Source organism: Leptodactylus fuscus, chromosome 6, assembly GCF_031893055.1.
Source record: "Leptodactylus fuscus isolate aLepFus1 chromosome 6, aLepFus1.hap2, whole genome shotgun sequence".
NCBI classification, from domain to species: Eukaryota; Metazoa; Chordata; class Amphibia; order Anura; family Leptodactylidae; genus Leptodactylus; species Leptodactylus fuscus.
The window spans coordinates 97627972-97648151 of record NC_134270.1 but is presented as its reverse complement, the minus strand read 5'-3'; the positions used below and the strand labels follow the sequence as shown (position 1 = coordinate 97648151).

Below are 20180 nucleotides of genomic sequence, written 5' to 3'. Positions count from 1 at the left end.
TTCACCAGAAGAGAGTATCAGGTAAGCCTTCAGAAACATATATACTATACAATGCTCCTCTGGTACAAAGGTGTATAAATTAAGCCTCTCACTTAGCCAACATTTAGGCTAAGGTCCACATTGCATAAACACGTCATTTTTTGTTGCATATTTGTTGCTTCAAAAAACAATGCGTTTCTGCAACGCTGAGTCTTAGCCTTACTCTGCTCTGCACAGACTAGGGTCAGGAAGCCCAGAACAGCTGTCTGCAGATGAATGTCTGGCTTGGCTCTGGCATGTTGCAAGGCCTGTTAAAGGGTTAGGTATAGAGTTACAGTAGGTTAGCTACATTTCAATATGTGGTGCTGTTGCCACAGCTAATGTAATTTGGACACTATTCACTGACTGATTCATCATTCAGAGACCAACCTAAATTTAATAATGGACCTAAAGCCAGCAAAGGACTTATTTTTAATGATGGACCTTTATTTAATAACAAACCTTCATTTAATGATAGATCTCCTTTTAATGATGGATTATTTTTCTATTATGCACCTTCATTCAATGATCATGACACAATAAAGAAAGCAGGCCATGTGAAACTTCTGTCTACATACCTGCCAGCTTCAAACGTGAACCAGGCTGGGTCACGCCCGTACCGCCGCAATGAGCTTAGTGGCCAAGACACCAGCTTCAACCTGGGATTCTGCACGTCCCATAAGCTAATGTTCTCAAATGTGATCTGCAGTGTGCACTCCCCATGGACATCTGTATTAGGGGATGGCATCAAATACACATTGAATCTCTCTGGGAGAAAAACAGAACTTCAGTCAAAAATCTTTAGAACAGAAATGGAAAGAAAACATCGAGCAAGAACAGAGCAGTTAGTAAGCAGACTGGCTGCAGCCATGAATTCCTGCACATACCATTCAGCAACTTAAGAAAGGCTTTGTTTGGAATAAATGAGAGGGATTTATCACGGCCAGGATTTCTCATGCTTGCGTTGATATTCCCTGTACAGGCTACGCCTATTTTATAATGAAGAACCTGCCTCTTCATAAGTTAGACACATCCTCTGGGTATTTGTGCACCTAGACCGAAATCTATTCGAGACCGTTGCTGTTGTGGATGTGAGTCATGATTTGCCAAAGACCTCACCACGTCTGTTTTCAGAAAGTGATAAGGGTGGTATTTGCAGCAATGATTGTTGCAAGCACCATTTAACATATGTAGTGTAAATGCAACGATTTGGCCACAGCAGAAATGCTGCGGTAAAAAAACACTTTTTTACAGTAGCTGCAAAGTGGATGGGAGTCTGGCTAATACCATTCACAAATGCAGAAAATATCCGCAGTGGAAATGCTGCAATTTCAAAAACTGTTGTATTGTTGGAATAGCAGCATGTCAATTATACCTACAGAAACAATGGCGGTTTTTCTATAGATATAAGAGGGACAGAACATTTGTAGAGGAAACTCTGCAGACTTTCTGTGAAAAGCGCTGTGGAAAAAAACTTGATGTGTTTCTGACGCGTTTTTTCTGCAGCACTTTTGGGCTGCTGCTCACTACATGAGGCCTTAGCCTTAGGCAGATAATAAATCGCCCTCACAGTACAGGGATACGGCAAACAGTGATGTCACAGTTCAAGGTTAATACACAAAGTGATGTCACAGTGTAGGAATAAAGCACAGTGATGCCACAGTACCAAGATAAGTCACACAATAATGTCACAGTACTGGAACAATGCACACATTGATGTCACAGTACACAAATAATTTACACAGTGACATCATAGCACAGAGATAATACACACACAAAGATCACTATGTACACTGACATCACAGCATATGAAGAAGGATATTACAATGATGTCACATGCAGGCATTATGATGTTCCAGTGAAGTCATTGAGTTTTCCACATACCCATCCAACATCCATAGTTAACACTAACAACACGCTATGTCTCTGGAGTGGGCTCCCCCATTACTGAGGTAATTACATTCATGCTCCCCATAATCTTTTATACTTCAATCACACTCACATCCTAAACATCCTTAATAGTCTTGTGCAGAATTTTATGTCTCACTGTAGCGTGAGGTAGTAATCTCATCTCCCATAATACAATGAAACATAAAATACATAAAATACAGGTACAGTTACAATGGTGTCAAAACTACACTGGAATAATCTGCGTGCAGTTTTGGGCCGGGACCCCACATAGTGCAAATGCAGTGTTTTACAGCATCTGCAAAGTGGATAGGATTCTGGTTAATTCCATCCACACATTGCAGAAAAAAAATCTGTAGCGGAAATGCTGCAATTTCAAAAACTGTTGTGTTTTTGTAAATTGCAGCATATCAGTTATATCTACAGAAACTCTGGCATTTTCCATATAGGTATAATAGAAGCAGAAAGTCTGCAGAGGAAAACTCTGCAGACTTTCTGTGAAAAGCACTGAGTCAGCTTTAAGGCTGAAGCTCCACAGTTTTTTTTGCAGATTTTGCTGTATTTTTTGGAGCCAAAACCATGAATAAGAAACTAATAATAGTTCTCAAAAGTGACAAGTCACATGTAATCCAAAATTCATCTTTATTAAGCCTTTACAAAACTGAATAATGGTTTAATAAAGATGAATTTTGGATTATATGTGATTTGTCAGCTGTAACAACTATTATTGGCTTCTTATTATTGCTATTTGGTGGACTCTATATTTGGATGTATTTTTGGGATTATGAGACCTGGTATTCTTTTTGTATCAAAACCAAGAATGGCTACAAGGAATGAGAAATATATAGAAAGTTCTTATCTTCTACTTTCTGCTCAATCCATTTCTCACTTGGAGTCAAAAAAACGCTGTAAACTCTGCAACAAAAAACGCTGCATTTCTGCAATGTGGGGCCAATAGCCTTAAGGTGGTCCTGTGCAGCATATTCAGCATATTTTTGCAATTTTGGATGTGATTGGAGTATTGGCAGCTGCTATGTATGCCGCCCATGAATTCTCTCACCATTCTGCTCTCTTTCTACACCAGTTGCCAGCAAATCCGGTTCTCCCAAACTGATGTCGTTAAGTCGGGTTCCAAGGCACTCAGTGTGCAGCACCTTATACCACTCATCTGCCTCCAGCTCTGCAGGACAACACAAAACATGGAAGTTATTTGGGGTTAATTATTATCTGCCTTTTTATGGTGTCTAACTATGCTGTAGGTGCACGCCTGTGTTAAATTGATCCTTTTTAATGGTGTCTGACATGAGCTTTTTACACTGCTCATGCACTGGAGTGCATTTGTAACTTTTAAAGGGTGCAAGTCATATACACTGAGAAAAGTCACTCACTTAGGCCACTCCCTCTTTGTCTGACAAAGCAAAAGTTGAAAAGGCAGCATAACATATAGGTAAAAAAGAGGCACAAATACATGATAAATAAAGTGCAGGGCAGAAAAAAACACAGAAGATGCAATTTACACCACATAAAGGCATTTTAGTAAATGTGCCCAATTGTATTGGTAATAGACGCTCTTAAAGTGTGTCTAAAGTAAATAAGAATTAAAGGGAGTCCCTAACTTGAACCCAGCAAACCAGGCCTGCACACATGGGTTAGGGTCACCTGGATACATTTTTTCCTTGTGCCCATCAAAGTACAATCCTATAGTGCCATTGAAGCTGGTTACCAGCCAGTACAGATTTTTAGTTTAAAGGGGTTGGCCACTTTCAGACCAATATTGACAAACAAATGTACAATAAAAAGATATACAATTTTCCAATATACTTCTGTATCAGTTCCTCACAGTTGCCTGCTGTCATTCATTCTGATTATCTTTAGTGGATGAAAGTCATGTGATATACGGTCCATGGTCATGTGATTAGCACACAGGTGCACAGCTCGTTACAGTCACAGCACAATAATCAGACATCTACCTGGTTATCAGCTGTGCACCTGTGTGCTAGTCACATGACCATGGACCATAAATCACTTGACCATGGTCAGAGTTTTATCCTCTAGAATGAATGACAGCAAGCCGAAATCTAGAAAACCGTGATTGATAACCGAAAACCGAATTGATACAAGAAGTATATTGGAAAATTGTATATCTCAAGCGACGTCTCTTCCATCATTGAACATGGCCGACATCAGCAGGGAGTGCACCGGAGCCCAGGAGAGGTAAGTAACATTGTTTTTTTATATACGTATCCTCCCCTAAATTTTTAGCAATATGTAATGAGTAGAGATGAGCGAAAGGCATTCAATCAAATTGATATTCGATCAAATATCAGGCCGTTCGAAGTATTCGATTACAATTGAATACCACGAGGCAAACGCACTAAAAATTTGTATCTCCTCCCACCCTCCCTGGCGCTTTTTTTGCACCAATAACTGCACAGGGGACGTGGGACAGGAACTACGACAACGGAGGCATCGGAAAAAAATCAGGAAAAATAATTGGCTGGCTAAATCAGGTGACCTCCAATTTATACGAACAGTGGATTTAAGATTCGGGTCATATGAGACTGTGAACTATGTGACTGTGAGACAGGGATAGATGTACTGGCAGGGTTAGCTAGGGATTACCTTTATTTAGGTGGGAATGTTACTCAAACAGCTCTTTGGGGCTCTATCTCATCCGGATCCCTGTCAGCTTGCAATATGCGGGAGCTGAATTTTTCCCATAGGAATGCATTGACCAGCATTGATTGGCTGAATGCCATACAGAGTACAGCATTCAGCCAATCAACGCTGGTTCTGCCGGAGGAGGTGGAGTCTATGATCGGTCCACAGCAGTCTCCATTGTGGTCTCAGATGTAGCAGTGCTAGTGTAGAAGAGCTGGCCGTGTGCTGAGCTCTGCTACACCAGAGATGTAGCAGAGCTGAGTGTATGCTGAGCTCTGCTACACCCGACACGTAGCAGAGCTGGCCATGCGCTGAACTCTGCTACACCAGAGATGTAGAAGAGCTGAATGTGCGCTGATCTCTGCTACACCCGAGATATAGCAGAGCTGAGTGTGTGCTGAGCTCTGCTATACCAGAGATGAAGCAGAGCTGAGTGTGCGCTGAGCTCTGCTACACCAGAGATGTAGCAGAGCTGAGTGCTGGAGGAGGCGGAGTCTAAGATCGGTCCACAGTCCGATCTCAGATGTAGCAGTGTTGAGCGCACAGCTCTGCTACACCTGGTTCTGCCGGAGGAGGTGGAGTCTATGATCGGTCCACAGCAGTCTCCATTGTGGTCTCAGATGTAGCAGTGCTAGTGTAGAAGAGCTGGCCGTGTGCTGAGCTCTGCTACACCAGAGATGTAGCAGAGCTGAGTGTACGCTGAGCTCTGCTACATCCGAGAAGTAGCAGAGCTGGCCGTGCGCTGAGTTCTGCTACACCAGAGATGTAGCACACTCAGCTCTGCTACATCTCTGGTGTAGCAGAGCTCAGCGCACAGCCAGCTCTGCTACATCTCAGGTGTAGCAGAGCTGTGCGCTCAATACTGATACATCTGAGATCGGACCACAATGGAGACTGTGGACCGATCTTAGACTCTACCTCCTCCGGCAGAACCAGCGTTGATTGGCCAAATGCTGTACTCTGTATGGCATTCGGCCAATCAACGCTGGTGGTCAATGCATTCCTATGGGAAAAAGTCAGCTCTCGCATATCGCAAGCTGACAGGGATCCCAGCAAGATAGTGGCGTAATACAGGAACTTGGGCCTTTTAGATGCCCCCAGACACGCTTCCCCTGCTGTCCCAGTTGCATTCCAGGGTGTTCGCATCATTTCCTGAGGTGTCATAGTGGACTTGGTGACTCTCCTGAGTCGAAGTGTGGCTTCCCCTGAAATGAAGCATTTTTCCCCATAGACTATAATGGGGTTCGATATTCGTTTGCATAGTCGAATATTGAGGGGCTATTCGAAACAAATATCGAATCTCGAATATTTCACTGTTCGCTCATCTCTAGTAATGAGTTTATTTATGAAATGACATATTTCTACGTTATGTTGGCATAATTTTTTATCACATTTTTTATTTTTAAGGATGTTAGAAGGCTTATAACGTTAGCAGCAATTTTTCAGATTTTCAAGAAAATTTTCAAAACCTATTTTTGTAGAGACCTCTTCAGTCCTGAAGTGACTTTGGGGAGTTTAAATATAGGGGATTTCTGGAGGTTTTCTATTTGAAAAACTGAACCCTTCAAAATATTCAGATCAGAACTTAGAGAGTTTGTTAAAGGGATTCTACCATTAAAGCAACTTTTTTTCTAATTACCATGTCAGAATAGCCTTAAGAAAGGCTATTCGTCTCCTACCTTTAGATGTGATCTCCGTCGCGCCGTTCCTTAGAAATACCGGTACTTACCGGTATGCTAATGAGGTCTCAGCAGCAATGAGGGCGTCTTTCTTCTTCATCTGCCTCCTCCCCTTGTCTGTCGTCTTCTTTCTTCGTCATGTCTGACGCCTGCGCAGTCGGCTCTGACAGCGAGACCCTGTTAGAACCGACTGCACATGCCGGCCGGCGGGCATATTTCCAAGGCTGCAATTGCGCGCATGAGCAGTATGCTCCTCACGTCTTCGCCAAACAGAGTGTACTACGCATGCTCAGTAAGGTCTGTACAGACCTCCAACGTGTGAGTGAACTCATCCAGGCGTCGGAGGGCTGTACGGACCTTACTGAGCATGCACAGTACACTCTGTTCGGCGATGAGTGTACTGTGCATGCGCACAATTGCAGCCTTGGAAATATGACCGCCGGCTGGCATGCGCAGTCGGTTCTAACAGGGTCTCGCTGTCAGAGCCGACTGCGCAGGCGTCAGACGTGACGAAGAAAGAAGACGACAGACAAGGGGAGGAGGCAGATGAAGAAGAAGGACGCCCTCATTGCTGCCGAGACCTCATTAGCATACCGGTAAGTACCAGTATTTCTAAGGAATGGCGCGACGGAGACCACATCTAAAGGTAGGAGACGAATTGCCTTTCTTAAGGCTATTCCGACGTGGTAATTAGAAAAAAAGTTGCTTTAATGGTAGAATCCCTTTAACCCCTAGGGTTAATAAGTCTCCACTAAGGTTATATGCCTGCATGAAATTACCTATAGGTAATGTTTTCTGATCACTTTTGTGTTTTTATGACATACACGCTACAGCTCCTTGTCATGGTGATTCTTCAAAGGGATTTAAAGGAAATTTAAAGAAGCCAATGGGGCCCACAAGCCACTTTTCCTTCACTTTGATCTCCTTTGATGTCTGGCAGTCTATGGAGAAATTCACTAATGTTTTTAGTTATTTTTATTGTGCAAAAGCGTTGCTTTGTCCACTTTCCAACCTGCTTATACTGGCATGAGTTAGACCTAAAATGTATGCCAGTTATTTCACTCGTGGTGCACAGGAGCTCCTGTGGTGTGGGAGAATTAAGAGGCTGGATTCATTCACATGCCACCAATACTAACAATATTAGGACTGGACCACGATGTGGCAGCATTAATAAATTCCTCATGTCTCCCTTGCTCTGTACGCTGAGATTTATAGCATGATACACATGTATCCCTGATCATTAACCTTTTAATGCCAGAAGTAAAAGTGGGTCATATATAGTAAAGCAAGAGAGGCTACAAAGAATGCAGCTGAAAGGTTTAGAGTAGGGGTGTCAAACTCATTTTTACTGAGGACCAGATCAGATTTATGGTTGTCATAAGACGATGTTAACATAATGTTAATACACATAGGTAACAGTATCTGCCACACATATGTGTGTTGCCTATTTGTCTCCCAACATAGATATTGTTGACCCCCACAGATAATAGTTCTCTCTACCCCATCCCAGATGACATCACATACAGTCCAGTCCACACAACTCCGGTGAATTGTATACTTACCTTTTGCAAAGCACTGATGTATGCCCCTATTGTCCTGCTGGCTAGCTGTCACCAGCACTATGATACCACAAGCGATACCATTGAGCAGGAGCATGGCTGGAAGGACATTAAAAGAGGTGCACAGCCATATCATCGCTTTGCAGAAAGAAAAGGTAAGTATTCAGCTCCCTACACCTGGAGACAATAGTGTGGTAAGGGGGCCCAGTCACAGGGGCAAATGTTGTGATCCCTATAGATGTTTGCTGTTTCTTTGACTGAAAGGTCCACAGCACTCTCCAGCTATAGAGTACTGGGCACCTGCCAGCTGAAGATAGAACACAGTAATGTCACATATTGAGGCTTACTAACCCAACACATAATATGGCCCCCTTTATGGACCCTACAAAGTATATTGCTCTCTTTGTTTTGGACCCCACCTATATAACACCTGAAAAGTACATGACCTAGAAGCAGCAGCAGAGACCGGCCAGGACAGGAACGTGAATAGGTGAGTAAATTATTGTCTATTACAATAAATCAATAGGTAGCGGGCAATTAAAAAAAGATTACCACCCCCAGTAAATGCAATGAAGCACCATCTGAGGCTATTGCATTTGTGGGCCACAAAAGAGAAGCTGTGGGCCTTGTGTATGACAGTTGTGGTTTAGAGTATTCTCATAGCATATCTTTGTGTTGAGCTATTGTGCACAGCAGGTTTTACACCATTTCCACCACAACAATAAAAAAAGACACTGGGTGCACTGCCCTAGTAACCACTTATCTCATCGGCCCCCTGACACATTGTTACTCCTCTCAGAAGGTGTTGATGCAAAAATAATAGTTTTTTTTCCCAAATAGATTTTTATTCTGAAAAACTAGTAATGCGTACAAAACCTATATAAATTAGGTATCACCATAATTGTACAGACCTATAGAATAAAAGTAAGACATTAATTATGTTGTATGTGGAAAGGTGAAAAATTTTAAATGATAATAAGTGATGCCAGAATTTATGTTTTTTTTCAATCCCCCTAAAAAGAGTTAATAAAATTTTGTAAGTAAGTTGTAGACACCCACAATGGTTTCATTGCAAAATGTATGTCATCCCACAAGACACAAGCTCTCGTATGGCTACCTCACCAGGAAGGTAAAAAATGTATGACTTGTACAATACAACAACAAAAAAATTGCCAAATCTGTAGGACAAAAATGGCTGTGGCAGAAAGGAAATATATCAGCTGTGCAAGAGTATATCAGGGTACATCCCAGATTTAGAGATTATGAGGGAAAAGACAACAAAAGTGATCCCAGAGTGACTCCCCATATTATAGGGGAGTTGGTGTTTATTCACTTTTCACCATCCCCTAATGCTCTCTCAAGCTAGCATGACATATCAGGCCCTGAAGTAGCAGATATCTGGGAATATTTGGGGCAAAATGCTCATCAACAAGTTAACTGAACTTGAATTGTTTTGTAAAGAGGAATGGTCCAAAATCCCTTCATCCAGGAACTGATTAAAAGCTACAGGAAGCGACTAGAGGCTGTTATCTTTGCAAAAGGAGGATCTACTAAATATTAATGTCACTTTTCTGTAGTGGTGCCCATACTTTTGCACCGGGCAAATTTTGGTTTAATGCATATTGCACATTTTCTGTTAGTACAATAAACCTCATTTCAATCCTGAAATATTACTGTGTCCATCAGTTATTAGATATATCAAACTGAAATGGCTGCTGCAAACACCAAAATATTTACAACTAAAAATTATTAAGATTAATAGGGGTGCCCAAACTTTTTCATAGGACTGTATATCCCTTGATATATTCTTTAAAGGTTGTAGTTTTCAAAACGTGGTCACTCCCTAGAAGATTCCACTTCATTGGCACCTCAGGGATTCTGCAAACATGAGATGGCGTCTAAATACCAAACACCTAAATCTCCACTCCAAACACCTCATTGTGCTCCTTTACATTTGCACCCTGCTGTTTGTCCAAACTGCAGCTAATGCCCACATGTATGTCACTGTTGAACCTAGTATTTCATGGATGACATACTTAATGTAGCTTTTGGTATGTGAAGGAGTGCTATGTGGCTTTCAGAGAGAAGGTTTAGATTGTTTGGTTTTTTGACACTAAAATGGCACCTATAAAATAGGATCACTTCTTGGGGAATACCAATTAACTGACACCTCCAGGACTCCACAAAAACAATATGGCATCCAAAAACCAGTCTCTATAAAGCTATATTTCAAAAGCTAAAAATGGCTCCTTCCCTTGTGTCTTCTGCGTCTCCAAACAGCTGTTTACATCCACATATGGTCCCCCTGACGAAGCCGTTGGGCGAAACGCGCGTCGGGACGCGGTACGGGTGAGTTTTTTCCGGCATCCATTAATTGTGATCCACATATAGAACTTTAATTTTATCCAGGGTAACCCACTTAAAAGTTTTAGGAGTTTGTGCATCAAGTGGGCACTAAAATTGTATATTTCTTTAAAAATTTCAAATTTCACTTTGCACATTAATTTTTGCTCTTTGGCTCAAAATGATGATGATGATTATTATTTGAATTATTTTTATTAGGGTCATTATGATTTATTTACTTTATCTTAGGACCTCTGTAAAGGCTCGCTAATGTAGTGTAAATGCCCAATTAGACCTCAAATGCGCATGGTGCTCTTTAACTTCAGGAAACAAAGCATAACTGGAGAGTTGTCTTTCCACAGTACCACAAGCTGGGCATGACATATAACACATTGAAGTAGCATATATAGGAATATTTCTATTTTCATTTTGCATCGTACATTGCACATTTCTTTTCAGAAAACCATCTCTTGCCCACTATATCCCTTGATAAATTCTGTGAGGAGTGTAGTTTCCAAAATGGGTTCACTTTTTGGAGGTTTCCATTGAACTGGTACTTTAGGGACTTTGTAAATGCAACATAGCACCCAAAAACTATTCCAACAAAATCTGCTCCCCAAAAGCCAAATAGCGCTGCCATGTAGCTATACAGCAGATTATGACCACATACGGGGTACTGCCGTATTCAGGAGAAATTATATAACAAAGAGTAGGAAGTTTTTTCTCTTTTAGTACCTTGTGAAAATAAAATATTTGGGGCTAATTTGACAGTTTGAATGTAAGTGGGTGAGTAACCCTAATTACTGGACGCATTAAAAAAAACTTCTTTATTAACAACGTGTTAAAAATAACTAAAGCTAACAAAACAAAAAAGGATGTGCAGGTATTTGTACTGAAAATTACTACCCACCAAAAAGGAAAAAATATACACTTTAAGCAAAAAGGTCTGCTAACCTACGTATGTCTTTACTGTACTCATTAATGGCTATATAGTATGGTTACAACCTTTACTAAAAGATAGTGGTATTAAAAAAGACCCCATGCAGGGGCCACACGGTGGCTCAGTGGTTAGCACTGTAGCCTTGCAGCGCTGGAGTCCTGGTGTTCAAATCCCACCAAGGGCAAAAAAAACATCTGCAAGGAGTTTGTATGTTCTCCCCGTGTTTGCATGGGTTTCCATCCCATATTCCAAAAAAGACATACTGATAGGGAAAAATGTACATTGTGAGCTCTATGTGGGGCTCACAATCTACATTTAAAAAAGAAAAAAAAAAAAAAGACCCCATGCTTCAGGAGCTTTAACCTTTCGCACCAAGCTCCTTATAGCAAAAAATTGAGTGATTTTTGAACATCTAAAAGCAGATTACTCATTACCAAAAGTCCAGAGAACATTCCTTTTGGAGGGCATACTGTTTATCCTAGAACATAATGTGTTCTCATTTGAGAATTAATTATTTCAACAATGCCGCGATGGGCACAAAATTTGCGCCCGGATTCACCAATTTATACATGGGGGTGTTCAAAAAAGAGTACATTTATTCCAAACATAAATGGGCAGAAAATATAGTGATGTATGTAGGTTATATTGACGATCTGCTTTTGATTTGGAAAAACTCCACAGTCTATCTGAGTTTAGTTCACATTTAAATACGAACAGTGGAGGACTCTAGAGATGAGCGAACAGTGTTCTATCGAACACATGTTCGATCGGATATCAGGGTGTTCGCCATGTTCGAATCGAATCGAACACCACGTGGTAAAGTGCGCCAAAATTCGATTCCCCTCCCACCTTCCCTGGCGCCTTTTTTGCACCAATAACAGCGCAGGGGAGGTGGGACAGGAACTACGACACTGGGGGCATTGAAAAAAATTGGAAAAAGTCATTGGCTGCCGAAATCAGGTGACCTCCATTTTAGACGAATAGTGGATTTCAAATCCGGGTCATATGAGAATGTGAACTTTGTGACTATGAGACAGGGATAGCTGTACAGGCAGGGATAGCTAGGGATAACCTTTATTTAGGGGGGAATGTTATTAAAAATAACTTTTTGGGGCTCTATCGGGTGTGTAATTGTGATTTTTGTGAGATAAACTTTTTCCCATAGGGATGCATTGGCCAGCGCTGATTGGCCGAATTCCGTACTCTGGCCAATCAGTGCTGGCCAATGCATTCTATTAGCTTGATGAAGCAGAGTGTGCACAAGGGTTCAAGCGCACCCTCGGCTCTGATGTAGCAGAGCCGAGGCTGCACAAGGGTTCAAGCGCACCCTCGGCTCTGATGTAGGAGAGCCGAGGGTGCACTTGAACCCTTGTGCACCCTCAGCTCTGCTACATCAGAGCCGAGGGTGCGCTTGAACCCTTGTGCACACTCTGCTTCATCAAGCTAATAGAATGCATTGGCCAGCGCTGATTGGCCAATGTATTCTATTAGCCTGATGAAGTAGAGCTGAATGTGTGTGCTAAGCACACACATTCAGCTCTACTTCATCGGGCTAATAGAATGCATTGGCCAGCGCTGATTGGCCAGAGTACGGAACTCGACCAATCAGCGCTGGCTCTGCTGGAGGAGGCGGAGTCTAAGATCGCTCCACACCAGTCTCCATTCAGGTCCGACCTTAGACTCCGCCTCCTCCGGCAGAGCCAGCGCTGATTGGCCGAAGGCTGGCCAATGCATTCCTATGCGAATGCAGAGACTTAGCAGTGCTGAGTCAGTTTTGCTCAACTACACATCTGATGCACACTCGGCACTGCTACATCAGATGTAGCAATCTGATGTAGCAGAGCCGAGGGTGCACTAGAACCCCTGTGCAAACTCAGTTCACGCTAATAGAATGCATTGGCCAGCGCTGATTGGCCAATGCATTCTATTAGCCCGATGAAGTAGAGCTGAATGTGTGTGCTAAGCACACACATTCAGCACTGCTTCATCAAGCCAATACAATGCATTAGCCAGTGCTGATTGGCCAGAGTACGGAATTCGGCCAATCAGCGCTGGCTCTGCTGGAGGAGGCGGAGTCTAAGGTCGGACCTGAATGGAGACTGGTGTGGAGCGACCTTAGACTCCGCCTCCTCCAGCAGAGCCAGCGCTGATTGGCCGAATTCCGTACTCTGGCCAATCAGCACTGGCTAATGCATTGTATTGGCTTGATGAAGCAGTGCTGAATGTGTGTGCTTAGCACACACATTCAGCTCTACTTCATCGGGCTAATAGAATGCATTGGCCAATCAGCGCTGGCCAATGCATTCTATTAGCGTGAACTGAGTTTGCACAGGGGTTCTAGTGCACCCTCGGCTCTGCTACATCAGATTGCTACATCTGATGTAGCAGTGCCGAGTGTGCATCAGATGTGTAGTTGAGCAAAACTGACTCAGCACTGCTAAGTCTGCATTCGCATAGGAATGCATTGGCCAGCCTTCGGCCAATCAGCGCTGGCTCTGCCGGAGGAGGCGGAGTCTAAGGTCGGACCTGAATGGAGACTGGTGTGGAGCGACCTTAGACTCCGCCTCCTCCAGCAGAGCCAGCGCTGATTGGCCGAATTCCGTACTCTGGCCAATCAGCACTGGCTAATGCATTGTATTGGCTTGATGAAGCAGTGCTGAATGTGTGTGCTTAGCACACACATTCAGCTCTACTTCATCGGGCTAATAGAATGCATTGGCCAGCGCTGATTGGCCGAATTCCGTACTCTGGCCAATCAGCACTGGCTAATGCATTGTATTGGCTTGATGAAGCAGTGCTGAATGTGTGTGCTTAGCACACACATTCAGCTCTACTTCATCGGGCTAATAGAATGCATTGGCCAATCAGCGCTGGCCAATGCATTCTATTAGCGTGAACTGAGTTTGCACAGGGGTTCTAGTGCACCCTCGGCTCTGCTACATCAGATTGCTACATCTGATGTAGCAGTGCCGAGTGTGCATCAGATGTGTAGTTGAGCAAAACTGACTCAGCACTGCTAAGTCTGCATTCGCATAGGAATGCATTGGCCAGCCTTCGGCCAATCAGCGCTGGCTCTGCCGGAGGAGGCGGAGTCTAAGGTCGGACCTGAATGGAGACTGGTGTGGAGCGACCTTAGACTCCGCCTCCTCCAGCAGAGCCAGCGCTGATTGGCCGAATTCCGTACTCTGGCCAATCAGCACTGGCTAATGCATTGTATTGGCTTGATGAAGCAGTGCTGAATGTGTGTGCTTAGCACACACATTCAGCTCTACTTCATCGGGCTAATAGAATGCATTGGCCAGCGCTGATTGGCCGAATTCCGTACTCTGGCCAATCAGCACTGGCTAATGCATTGTATTGGCTTGATGAAGCAGTGCTGAATGTGTGTGCTTAGCACACACATTCAGCTCTACTTCATCGGGCTAATAGAATGCATTGGCCAATCAGCGCTGGCCAATGCATTCTATTAGCGTGAACTGAGTTTGCACAGGGGTTCTAGTGCACCCTCGGCTCTGCTACATCAGATTGCTACATCTGATGTAGCAGTGCCGAGTGTGCATCAGATGTGTAGTTGAGCAAAACTGACTCAGCACTGCTAAGTCTGCATTCGCATAGGAATGCATTGGCCAGCCTTCGGCCAATCAGCGCTGGCTCTGCCGGAGGAGGCGGAGTCTAAGGTCGGACCTGAATGGAGACTGGTGTGGAGCTATCTTAGACTCCGCCTCCTCCAGCAGAGCCAGCGCTGATTGGTCGAGTTCCGTACTCTGGCCAATCAGCACTGGCCAATGCATTTCTATGGGGAAAAGTTAGCTTGCGAAAATCGCAAACTGACAGGGATTTCCATGAAATAAAGTGACTTTTATGCCCCCAGACATGCTTCCCCTGCTGTCCCAGTGTCATTCCAGGGTGTTGGTATCATTTCCTGGGGTGTCATAGTGGACTTGGTGACCCTCCAGACACGAATTTGGGTTTCCCCCTTAACGAGTTTATGTTCCCCATAGACTATAATGGGGTTCGAAACCCATTCGAACACTCGAACAGTGAGCGGCTGTTCGAATCGAATTTCGAACCTCGAACATTTTAGTGTTCGCTCATCTCTAGAGGACTCTCCTTCACTAGTCCAGATTGAATACCTCGACCTGATATTGAGTAGTGATAGGAATAAAATCACCACTAAAACATTTTTCAAGACGGTCAACAGTAACAGTCTGTTGGACTTTCAATGCGATTATTATCGAAAAAGGAAATTAAACGTCCCCTTTTCCCAATTCAAGCGTTTGCAAAAGGAAAGGTATCCTAAGAAGGTTTAGTAAAGGCTTTAACCATACTCTATAGCCATTAATAAGTACAGTAAAGACATACGTAGGTTAGCAGACCTTTTTGCTTAAACTGTATATATTTTTGTTTTTTGGTGGGTGGTAATTTTCAGTACAAATACATGCACATCCTTTTTTGTTTTTTGTTTTGTTAGCGTGGGATCTTTTAACAAGTTATTAATAAAGAAGTGTTTTTAATGTGTCCAGTAATTAGGGTTACTCACCCACTTACATTCAGATTTATTTTGGGCACACAATACCAGTTATCTATTCTATTATTTGGGAGATAATGTGACAGTTTATCAGAAAAAAAAGTCATTTTTATTTTTACATCCTAATCCTAATGTTAATAAAATGTGTAAGGGTGCATTCACACTACGGAACGCCAGCGTGTATCACAGCCGTACACGCCGGTGTTACAGCAGGGCTGCCGGACACTTCCCATTCATTTCTATGGGAGCCGGCATGCGAGCGCTCCCCATAGAAATGAATGGAAAAAAGCAGTCCATTCATTTCTATGGGGAGCGCTTGCATGCCGGCTCCCATAGAAATGAATGGGAAGTGTCCGGCAGCCCTGCTGTAACGCCGGCGTGTACGGCTGTAATACACGCTGGCGTTCCGTAGTGTGAATGCACCCTAAAACACCTGTGGAGTAAAAATGCTCAATATAAATGTAAAAATGCTCAATGAGGGGTGTAGCTTCCAAAATTGGGTCACTTTTGGTTGGTCACAAGCCCCAAGTAGATATGTCAAGAAACACCAAAGATGTGTCAAATTGCACCACATTTCTACCAGTTTCTAGTTGCAACCACAATACTAAATCTGCCCGTTGGCAAACTATGAAGACTGTCTGCTAAGATTACTAGACAAAGCTCTTCAAATTTTTAAATTATTTATACTTCCCACGGACCCCATAGACTATTCACATTAGTGTTTGCCTCCCATCTGGAAGGCAAACACGAACGGAATATCAGCACAACTGCAAGCGCTGGACAGTTAAGCACACGGACCCCATAGCATACAATCGGCTCCGTGTGCTTGCAGCGCACTGACTGCACGAATGATTATGCTATGTGCTTAACTGTCCAGCGCTTGCAGTTGCGCTGATATTCCGTTCGGGGGGGCCTCCTGCGGACTTCTTCTGGACAGGAGGCAAGCACTAATGTGAACCGACCCATAGTCTATGGGGTCCGTGCGCTTTAACTGCACAACACTCCTCAACTGCACAGCGCTCCTCCTAAACACTCTCCTCCTGCTACTCGTGGACTTGGTGACTCTCCTTTGGTCGAATAGTGGTTTCCCCTGAAACGAGCATTTTTTCCCATAGACTATGATGGGATTAGATATTCGATCGAGTAGTCAAATATTGAGGCTCTACTTGAAAAGAATATCAAATCTCGAATATTTCACTACTCGTTCATCTCTACTAGTATCCATTGCTAAACTCTTGTAATGGACAATAGCAATGCACACTACTGACGGTCACTAGCAGTAGTGTGAATGACACCTAAGTGGTTCCTGAAAAAAGTCAAGAATGGCAGTTTTTTTTTATTGACAAATCATGTCAAAGAGTTATAAGAATAGACTAGTTTTAGCATAGCCATGTGATGACTATTGAAAAAATAGCCAGCACACCCCATTTTACATGTGTGAATAGGATTTTAACGACACATCTAAGCTGCTAAAATGTATGGTTGGTATGATATGTATGATCGGTTGTCGTTGGCAAGTGTGAGTGAAAGTGTGGGGGAAGGGCCTTACCTGACTCACAGGCGAATGTTTTTGAGGTGTCATCACTAAAGAATATTCCCACTGCATGCTTCTTGGTGGTTTTGGGGAGTCTGGCAATGCTTTTTACATTGTTGAGCTCTGTGACCTGGAATAAAAAGTTATATGGATGGTTATCTTGTGACAACTGAAGGGAATTTTGCTGAAAATAGGGGAAAAAAAACCTATCCACAGTAAATATATGACCTTGAGTTTCTTAGTGATATCTGTGTCTTGAAAAGCAGGGTGATAATGAACATGGTCACTGTTATAGCTTTATAAATTTACCTTTAAAGGGGTTTTCCGATTTTATTTTTGTAAATATAAACCACGTAAAAAATGTCTACCCTTTTGCAGAATTGCGTGAGCAATGCAGTCCCTATTACAATCACTTCCTTACTTGTCCTTAACATGCGCCATTCATTATGCACATAATTTCAGTTGTCAGCCGCACTCACCATGAATATGATGTCATTACTGATGAAAACAGCATTTGTGTAAATGTTATTGACTGCCAGAGCAGCCAGGAAAAGGTGCGGGCTGGTCCGGATTATCTGAGAAGCTGGCACCTGCTTCACACATCTAGATGATCATTGCAATGATTAGTGGTCAGTAAACAAACGTTTTCAAGCTTTCAGGCCTCCTCCCTACCTCAAAGATATTCCTCTGTGATTGGGGGGATGGTTTTATGAACATTGTTTATTTCCCCTACAAAATATGTGAATACTTGATCAACAGCATCATGAAGGGTCCTGCTCAGGCTCTGTTTACACAGTGCAGTTTTGCCCAATAATCACAATACTGTTTTTAAACAACGTATACAACTGCATGATTTTTTTTAAAAATGCATGTGGATTTTGAACCTGTAATTGGGCAACAGCGGTCACATGGGTTACGCCAATTTCATTTTTTGTTGCGACCCTTATGATGTCGTTCAAGAAGCCAGAAGACCCAAGCCGGAGCACAGGGGAGGTAAGTAACACTGTTAGTTATGTTTAATCACCTCTCCTGGGCTTCGCTCATTATACTCTGGGGTCTGAAGAGACCTCAGAGTATAATACGGTAATAGTTTGTGGGTGGTGACCTCTAAAAACTTGCTTAACGAAAACTGTAGTGCCTCTGAGGACATTGTATTGTGTGAAGAGGTCACTCTGGAATACTATACTGTGTGGAGGGGCTACTGTGGCACATTATACTGTGCAAAGGGGGGGGGTCACTGAGGGACATTATACAGTGTGAAGGGGCTACAGTGGGACAATATACTTGGTGAAAGGGCCACTAGGTACATTATACTGCAAGTACTATGGGACGTTATGCTGTGTACACATTATTCTTAAACGGGTTGCCCAGGAATTGCCTGGGGCAGGTGTGGCCTAAAGTCATAGCATTAAAATATGGAGGCCTTTAAAGGGGGCATTTACTGCATGGAGGATAATAACGGGGTAGTATACTGCGTGGGTACTAGTATAGAAGTCAGCAAACTGTATGGGATGCAAAATATAGTGTGGAGAGTAAGGATATGCTTTATACCCTGTAAAAGGGGACATTATTTCATGAGGAGGCCAGTAAAGGGCATTATACAGTATGGGGGCCAGTAAAAGGAGTGTTTTAGCATGTGGGGAACAAGTAAAGTGAGATTTTTAGCGTGTGGAGCCAGTAAAGGTGCTATACTGTAAGCAGGCACTATACATTGTGGGCGGGGAGCCCCAAATCAAAAGATTGCTGTTGGTCCTAGTCTTTGCTAGTTAAGCCCCTGGACACAAGATAAATGGAGACACAATCTATTCAGGTTCCATGCCTCTCCATTGTGCTCACCTCTGTCTGTATCTTGAGGAGAGTTGAAGCCAAGACACACCACCTACTATCAGCTGGAAGCCCTACGGAGACGCCAACACAGATGTGAACCTAGCCATAGTGACAGCTCACAGACTGAGATTTGCAAAACTGAGGAACATTGTGCTGATTAGGTTTGCCAAATTTTGATGAATTACTTTCTATACCTATGAGCACGGCCCTGCACCTAGGTCGAGCTGCCTGTAGGTGCTCAGGCGCACATAGTTATGCAATTAAATTACGTAGAAGGAACGTTCTGTTATTGCATGGTTGCCTAAACTAATTGATCATCGAGTAACATAGCAGGAAAACAAAAAGTAACATTGAAAATTATCAATGTGCATCTTGTACATTTCCATTAAAGTGGGTAATAGAAATATTGTTTACACATCTACAGTCATGGCTGCAAGGGTTGGCACTACGAAATTTTTCTACAAAAATAAGTATTTCTCCCAGAAAATGATCACACTTACACATTTTGTTATACGTATGTTTATTTTCTTTGTGTGTATTGGAACAACACAAAGAAATTGGGGGGAAAAAAAGGCAAAGTGGACATAAATTCTCAAAGAAAAGAATACAGTACTAATATAGTAGAGGTTCAAAGAAGTTTTGGGGTTGTTTTGATGCCTTGTGTGCATAGCATCATGAAATCTGAAGATTACCAAAGGGTCGTAATTTAGGGCCCAGTGTCAAAAACTGGGTTTGCACCACTTGGGGTCATGGGTCTTACAGCAGGACAACCTCCACAAACATACTTCAAAAAGTACCCTGAAATGGATGGAAACAAAGTGCTGGAGAGATCTGAAGTGGCCATCAATGAGTCTGGATCTAAATCCCATTTAACACCTGTGGAGAGATCTTAAAATTGCTGTTTAGAGAAAGCACCCTTCAAATTTCAAGACATTGTGCAGTTCGCAAAGAAGAATGGCCCCAAACTCCAGTTGAGAGTTGTAAGAAGCTTGTTCGTGGTTATAGGAAGTGATTTATTTCAGTCATTTTTTTTCCAAAGGGTGTGCAACCAAATATTAAGTTGCAAGTATTTTTGTCCAGCCAATTTTTTGAGTTTTGCATGATATTATATAATTTTTTTTGCTTTTTTTCTCTGTTTTTTTGTGTTGTTCCAATACAAATTAAGGTAATAAACATGTATAAC

The 20180-nt window shown here is 42.8% G+C and overlaps 1 protein-coding gene across 2 annotated transcripts in view; it reads right to left on the bottom strand.

Annotated features, from left to right (window-relative positions):
- The window catches only part of DOK5 (docking protein 5), a 117942-nt gene that overhangs the window by 18840 nt on the left and 78922 nt on the right, over positions 1 to 20180 (bottom strand). For both annotated transcript variants that reach the window (XM_075276874.1, XM_075276875.1), the window contains exons 3-5: positions 17186 to 17300; positions 2987 to 3106; positions 597 to 786 (exon numbers count right to left, since the gene is read on the bottom strand). In XM_075276874.1, the coding sequence (XP_075132975.1) occupies positions 597 to 786; positions 2987 to 3106; positions 17186 to 17300 (425 nt within the window). The remainder of the gene's footprint in view (positions 1 to 596; positions 787 to 2986; positions 3107 to 17185; positions 17301 to 20180) is intronic.